The 7,642-nt window shown below is 47.2% G+C and overlaps 2 protein-coding genes across 8 annotated transcripts in view; one reads left to right on the top strand and one right to left on the bottom strand.

The window, feature by feature from the left end:
• Positions 1-1,041: 1,041 nt before the first annotated feature.
• Positions 1,042-5,081, bottom strand: LOC149917725 (uncharacterized). Its single transcript, XM_090140402.1, has 2 exons — positions 4,687-5,081; positions 1,042-4,267 (listed from the first exon to the last, which is right to left on the bottom strand). Exons 1-2 carry the CDS (start codon positions 4,992-4,994, stop codon positions 4,261-4,263), a joined length of 315 nt encoding a protein of 104 aa, XP_089996528.1. The 5' UTR covers positions 4,995-5,081; the 3' UTR covers positions 1,042-4,260.
• BMAL1 (basic helix-loop-helix ARNT like 1) overlaps positions 5,006-7,642 on the top strand; it is a 45,659-nt gene continuing 43,022 nt past the window's right edge. For 5 of the 7 annotated variants that reach the window (XM_090140397.1, XM_090140396.1, XM_090140395.1 and 2 more), the window contains exon 1: positions 5,107-5,254. The gene's annotated coding sequence lies outside the window, so the exon portion shown is untranslated. Of the gene's footprint in view, positions 5,085-5,106; positions 5,255-5,513; positions 5,859-7,642 lie in introns of those variants that run through there. The other 2 variants (XM_031614067.2, XM_090140393.1) reach the window with 2 other exon arrangements.

The raw sequence follows: 7,642 nt of genomic DNA, 5'->3' as shown, positions 1-7,642 counted from the left end.
GTTCATGCACAGGAGGAAAATCCTTCCTGTTGCTTTTTTTTCACACTGATACTTGTACCTTCACATCAAGTCAAAGCTGTATATGTACTGCCTTGTTGCAGCTATCCTGTGATATTTTAAAATGAAGCTTAAAAAAAATTATCCTCTCCCAAGAAAACACAGTAAAATGCCATGCCTGGTCTTATTGTACTTAATAAGTCATAGAGAAACGAAGCCAGCAATTTCAAGAGTGTCTTTAGTTTAATTCAGTTTAAACAAAATAGCTGCGAGAAGTTCTTTTTATTGTGGGAAGGCAAGAATCTTACTACCCCTTTACTTTCTCCTTTTACAAATGTAGAAACAATAGAGTGTTGAATCCAAATTGCTGCAAGAATAGTTAGAGATTTATTATTTATCAACAATGATGGTAAATAAAACTTTATTAAATATTTTGATAAAGTTTCAGGAAAAAAAAGGCAGGAAGGAAAGCACCAACTGAAAAATGTTGCTATTTAAAGAGGTTGTCATTCTGTTGCCTTTAAGATTTCAAATTTAAAACATTTTATCACTAACATTTTATTAAATTATTTAGAACTTGCTATCTTTTCTTCAATTTAGACACTCTCAGTCTTTGAAATACTAGTGAAATTCCATATATTTTAAAGAAGTAAAAAACCTGAAAGATCTACGACCTCCATATGTTTGAATCCAGATAAAAATACAAGTTCTTCCCTGGCCATCCATGAAAAATGAACAAATACTGTAGAGAGTACTTGATTTTCTTAACTCCCAGGTCTTAATCTCATTTTCCTCCTTAGACTCTTCTTCCTGTTCTTGTTATGCTGCTGGATACTGGATTGCCAATTCTTGTGAGTTCCTATGGAGTCTCAGAATATTATTTGGTGTTCTTGGAGATCCCAGGGCTGAAATCAATGGCTGTATAAGACCCTTCCCCTTCCCTCCCCTCCCCTCCTTCCCCCTTCCCCCCTTTCCCCCTCCCCCTCCCCCCTCCCTCTTCTTCTCTCCCCCTCCTCCCCTCCCTTCCCCTTTCCTTCCCCTTTCCTTCCCCCTCCCCTTCTCTTCCCTTCTCTTTTTCTTTTCTAAAGTAGCAAGAGGCACGTAAAAAAGTTAACATTTATTGCCTTATGTTTGTTTTTATGACTTTTTATGCTGAAATTTGGAAATATTGAGGTAGGAGTAAGCATACAGTCCTTAAATGACAGACAAGTGTTTCTACAAACAAAAGCAGAAAGAAAAAAACCTAATATTTGCCTGGCTTTGTGTTGTAATTCCTCAACAATCTGAGGAACTGTGAAAGGAATGAGTAAGCAATGGCACATTGCAATGAAACTTTTGACTCAAGGAGGTTCGAGCCAGCCACACATGAGCTGAGACAGACTATGATAAACAGAATATCACTGTAAAGGATTTGGTATTTTTTTCAGTATGCAACAGCACCAACCTCTAACTGGGTTGAAGCATGTCACCAGTTTTGTGGAACAAGGTGGGAAATATGGCCTTCTCTGGGTTTTGTAAAGCACAGACTGAATGAGAGTCTGGGTTTTCAAGTTGCTAAGTCATGTTAACTTTTCTATGACCTATAGACTTTTGCTGCAGATAAGATCACAGCTTGTATGTCACTGCAAATTTCTAAGACTCAAGCTGAGGAAGAGATTGGTTAGAAGAAATAGTCAAGTAAATATTGTATATCAGAAAATCTATAAGCAAAATGCAAGTGTTTTAAATGTAAAATATCTAGATCCACAGTTAAGTGGACATATGGACCACTTACATATAGTATATATTGGACATATTTTTGAATACAGTAAAAAATAAACATGTAAAATAGTATCTCCAAACTATTACAAAAACCCATGCTCCAAAGACTCAGATAAGTGTCTCCCTTGATATCTCTAATTGGGGTTGTGAATCATGTTTCAGAGAAAACATAACTAAAACATCAAGGAAATAATTTGGCAGGCTACTTCTGAACTTTTAAAGATCTGCTGTTATTCCAGAGATATCATCAGTGATTTTTTGAAGGGTTGGGGAAAAAAAACCTAGCAGGATTTGGGTTATCATTTGAGAAAATAGACTCCTTTTTGCATGTAAGTAGATATCTAGATCAAAAAAAGAAGAAGGAGGAAAAATTGCAGATTCTAAAGTGAAACCACTGATAAAAAGCCCTGTTATTTCTTAGGTAGATTTCGTTTAATGAAGAACATAACCCCTACTCTCCTTGATACAAAGTCAAAAATCTCAGGCTAGGAAAGTGGTTACAAATATGAATATGGTAGAGAAAATCAATAGGTGGAGGTACAGGGTTGTTGTTCCAACAGTCTGTTAATAATCACAGTTTTCAGTGCAATCACCACATAGCAGGCTCTTCTCCCGTTTCTACATCATAATTTGAAACCAGATATAAACCCAAGTTTTGACGTGTAAGCATAGTGCGAGCATTCACTATTATATAGTTAAGGAGGCAGCTAAGTTCCTAATTAAGGCATAATTTACTGCCTTCTTTAAAAACAACCTAAATTCAGAAAATGAATCGTATCAGCAATTGACTTGCTGAGGAAATGCTTCTGCTATGGAAATAGAAGCATATGTGCACAGTGCCCTGGGCAGAGGACATGATGGAGCTGGTCTTTCTAGCAGATTCCACAGTCTATGGTATCATCACAGATTCAAGTGTTTCTTCAAGAATGACCCTTAATAGAAAAAACACCCTACCTGTGCCTAACATGTGCACCTTAGCCTTACCTCTACTTTCTGCAATACGTGAACACATGCTGGAAGAGTGATGAAAACTCCTTCCTGGTGATTGTAGGAGAACTCACTTCACATTAAGAGTCAGCTTGTGATTTCTTAGCTCTTTGGTGATAATCTTTGTACCCTTGAAATTTTAAGGTTGTAACAGTTAGTAATAAAATGCCTTATTAAGCTACACAGAGAATTTTCCTGCACTCAACTTAAAGATGAAATTTATTTTAAAGAATGTAGCAGAATAGGATTGGTATACATTATCATATGCTGAAAACCAGAATTTGATTAACCAGATGCTGTTATTTCCTTTAACATCTCATTTATAGAAACAATTCAAAACAATCATTTACTGGGAAATATGACATATGGCCTGCTAAGCTGATTTCCTACAGAAATAATGAAAGATCATTATTCTTGGCATCAGGCCCTACAACAGTTACTGGGCTCATTAAGGCAGACAGTGTGTGACTGAACGCACCAGGAAGATGATTTCTACAGGTGGGTAGAAACAACAATGAAAACTATGAAGACTTGCAAGAAAGAAGTAGCCTAGGAGATTTCTCCACCTCCAAAACTTCTGTGCACTAAACCAAATCTGAACAGTGGAATGGTTGCTAAAAGAAGATGATAGAATAATAGTCTCATTTGTGTTGGAATGGACTTTTAAAGGCCATCTAGTCCAACTCCAGGCTTGGGGAGAAGTGGCTGGAAAGCTGCCTGACGGAAAGGGACCTTGATGTACTGATGGACAGTTGGCTGAATATGAGCCAGCAGTGTGCCCAGGTGGCCGAGAAGGCATCCTGGCTTGTATCAGGAATGGTGTGCTGAGCAGGTCTAGGGAAGTCATCCTGCCCCTGTACTCAACACTGGTGAGGCCTCACCTTTAGCACTGTGTTCAGTTTTGGGCACCTCAGTACAGAATGGACACTGAGGTGCTGGAGCAGGTCCAGAGAAGGGCAACAAGGCTTGTGAAGGGCTTGGAGAATATGGCCTATGAGGAGAGACTGAAGGAACTGGGGATGTTCAGTCTGGGGAAAAGGAGGCTGAGGGGAGACCTTATTGCTCTCTTCCAATATCTGAAAGGTGCTTACAGCAAGAGTGGAGTTGGTCTCTTCTCGCTGGTGACAGTTGACAGGATGAGGGGAAATGGCCTTAAGATGTGCCAGGGTAAGCTTAGCTTGGATATCAGGAAACACATATTTACAGAAAGGATTGTTAAGCACTGGAATAGGCTCCCTAGGGAGGTGGTTGAGTCACCATCACTGGATGTGTTTAAAAACCATTTGGATGTGGTGCTCAGGGATATGATTTAGCAGAGGGATGTTATGGTTGTATGGTTAGGTTGTGGTTGGACTTGATGATCTTTAAGGTCCTTTCCAACCCGACCAATTCTGTAATTTTATGAACAGGGACAGCACAGTGAGGTCAGGTTGCTCAGAGCCCCAACCAGTCTGACCGTGAGTGTAGCTGGGGACTGGGTTTCCACCGTATCTCTGGGCAACGTGTGCCAATGCCTCACCACCTGTAACGTAAAAGTACGCATTTTATTCTTTTTCTTTCATGGAGTGTATTTTGGTCTGGCTAATATTTACTTAAGCTATCGTGCTGAATACGAACATTCTGACCCGATCTGCAAGCCTGTGCCCAGCAGGTGCCACCTGCAGCCCGCGTTTTAGTCACAGCTAGGTGGAAACCAGCCCTGAGGGCTGCCTTTGGGACGAGCTCACAGTGCGATGACCGCAGCAGCGCTGTGAGGCGATCACGCCACAGCCCAACCTTCTGCGGGCCGGTGCGTTGGTAAAGCTAAACCAAATGAAGGTGTGGCACCACAAGACGGGAAAAGTTGGGGCAATTACGGTGTGGCAACGCTAATCGGATGTAGCAACAAAGCCACAGCGCTTGGGCCACGTTTGCATTTGAAAGCAGCCTTGCCGCGATTACTTTCTTGCAACACATCCGCTCCGCACGCCGGCATTGTTGTGAGGGTTGTCTAAATTTAGCCGCCCAGCCGCCAGGGCGCGAGCGGTGCAGGAGGGCGGGAAAGCCTCGGCGCGAGGAGACGGCTGCACGAGACGCTCGCGACCGACGGCTGTGACAGCCGCCAGCGCCACATCCGGGGCTCCGTGCCCGCCGCCGGGGGGCGGAATCAAAACTCCCGGCCGCCTCTCCGATTGGCTGTCACGCCGGGAGGGCCCGCGGATTAGCTGCCGCTCAGGAGGGCGGGCGTTGCCCCGTTTCCGGACGCCCATTGGACGAGGCCGTCCGGGAGCCGCTCTCCCGTTGGCGGGCGGGCGCGTCCGGTCCGGGGCCGGAGGAGGGTGCCATTGGCTGGAAAGTAGGTTAGTGGTGCGCCGTTGGGTGGCAAGCCAGGCGGAAAGTAGGTCAGGGACGGGGGCTGCCTGCGGCGGGTGCCGCTCCGAGCGCGCCGCGACGTTGCCGAGGGACGGCGACCCCCTCCCCCCCTCCCACCCCGGGGTGCGGCGCGGCGAGGGGGCGCGCGGCGCTGGCGGTGAGCGGCGGCGGCGGGCGGTGGGCGGCCGTTGGGGGGGGAGGGGGCGCTAACGGGCGGCCCCGGGCGGGCTAGGGGAGCGGCTTCCCGAGGCGAGCGGGCCGGGCTGGGGGCTGCACCCGCCGGGCGAGCGCTGCGAGCGGAGCGGGCCGCCCCGATGGGAACCGGAGGCGGCGGGGTGGCGGTCGGCCCCGGGGCAGAGCCGGGCCGGGAAGGAGGGAGGGGAGGCGCGGTGCCCTTCCCCGCCCGGATCCCTCTGCCCGCCCTCGTGCCCCGGGGTCTCGCGGCAAACCCGGCGCCCTGCGGCAAAGCCGGGCCTCAGGAGCGCGTGGCCGAAGCCCGGAGCGATGGCCGTACCCGCGGGCTGCGTGTGCTCGGGGCAGGCCGGTCGCACCGCGCGGGCTCGGGGCGGCTGCGGGACGGCTCTGCGCTGCCCGCCCGACAGCCGCGCTCCGCCCGGACCGCGATGCCGGGAACGTCTTCCCGAGATCGCGGCGGTGTGCGTGTCTGTGGAATCGGTCTGCCTGCTCGGCGGTTGAGGTTTCTGTTACTCCAGTGCTTCATGGTGACAGTTCTGGAAAGGGTTTGACGCTCCGAAATAACGGTGAGGAGACAAGTGAGTGTGCTTGTGTGCTTCTGAGGCGAAGGCGTCCATCGTGACTTCTAAATATTTGCTTGGTCTCTTTGGTGAAAAGGGTCAACTGCTGACACTGCTCACGTTTTTAAACGGTTTCTGAATCAAATCTTTGTAAAAGGCTCTAAGTAGAATTTTATTTTCCAAACCGTGGTCTGCAGGCGTTCAGATTGAAATTTTATTACAGTTTCTTTCCAGTGGGTTCAATCAAGCACCCATCCTTACCTGTTTGGCTTTCTTTTACCAGGAAGAATTCTAGAGGCAAGCAGCTGTTGGTGCCCAGGCTGTAGCTGTTTGCAGGCGAGGAAGGAAAGCTGGTTGGTTTTCATTGGCTGATGCTGGTTCTGTGCTCAGCGTCCTGCAGACGGCTGAAGTTAAACTCTGCCCCCAAAGAATGTGTGCTTGCTGTGTTCTAGGAATGTGCAAATGGCTCTTTCAACTGGCAGAAGCTGGAGGGCTCTCACCTGGATGTTTTAAACCATATTCACCTATTAGGGGAAAACCTTTATGACATCTGGGCTTTGTGGGCTGGTGCTTCTCATGGCCATTTGTGATTCTGTGTCTCCCATGTGGAAATGGACTGTGAAATAACAGTAGAATCCGGTGCTGTTTCATGGAGCATTGCATCCAAGTCTGAGGCCTTCAAGGCAGGAAAGATGTGGAGCTTTTAGAAGGGGTCCGGAAGAGGGCTGCCAGGATGGTCAAAGGGCTGGAGCTCCTCTCCTACAAAGGCTGAAGGAGCTGGACTTGCTCAGTCTGGAGAAGAGAAGGCTGCGGGAAGACCTCACTCTGGCCTTCCAAAAGGGAGCTTATTAACAGGAGGGAAAACAACTTTTAACACAGGTAGATAGTGATCAGCCAAGGGAGAATGGTTTTAAACTAAAGGAGGGAAGATTTACATAAGATATCAAGGGAAGCTTTTTACTGAGAGAAGACTGAGGTGCTGGAACAGGCTGCCCAGAATGAATGTGGATGCTCTGTCCCTGGAAGTGTTCAGGTTGGACAGGACCCTGAGCAGACTGATCTCATGCTTGATCTAGTGTTTAGCAACCCTGCGTGTGGCAGGGGGGTTGGAACTTGATCCTTGAGGTTCCTTCTAGACCAAGCCATTCTGTGCTGTGATTATTCTGTTCTCTTTCATATTGCACACGTCCATAGTCTATCCCCATTATAACTGTGGTGGATGGAGCAGAGAGGATTCTGCACAAGGGATACCTTGGGGTGCTGCCTCTGCAGGTACTAGAGAAACTTAAGATGCCTTGTGTTCCTGCAGGGACTGCTGTATGGTACAGGAGTGTCAGTAAATCTCCTACCTGCTGCTGGGCTTTCACGAAGACAAGGCTAAGGAGGTCCTGCTGCCAGAGCACTGCCACTACCAGCCACCAAGAAACATGCTGTGCTTGGGGACCATTTGCTAGGGGGGTATTAGGATGGTGATGTTTGTAGGGCCAGCTTATTTAAGGCTTCTTTTCCCACCAAATACCTGCTCTCAAGGATTTTTTGGGGAGATCAGAAAAGGGAACAAATGAACATTCATTGGATTTACTTGGCAGAGCTTTGTTACGTGCAGTTCCTCATCACTATCCAAGGCTGTGATGACAAAGATGAGACCTAACATGATAGCTGCAGCCTGTGTGCTGCAAACGAGTAAAACCATTTCTAAAAGCAAATTGCAATCAAGCAAACTGGAAAGGCATAGAGACACGTGGGCTAATTAATTTAGGTAATACATAAGCACTGTTTCGCACTTGACT

This window comes from Phasianus colchicus, chromosome 5, assembly GCF_987193195.1.
Source record: "Phasianus colchicus chromosome 5, bPhaCol1.hap1.1, whole genome shotgun sequence".
NCBI lineage: Eukaryota > Metazoa > Chordata > Aves > Galliformes > Phasianidae > Phasianus > Phasianus colchicus.
This window is presented reverse-complemented; position numbering and strand designations above follow the sequence as displayed.

Excerpts from the sequence above, each read along its gene's own strand:
- LOC149917725 (XM_090140402.1), bottom strand. The coding sequence starts at position 4,994 with ATGGGCGTCCGGAAACGGGGCAACGCCCGCCCTCCTGAGCGGCAGCTA.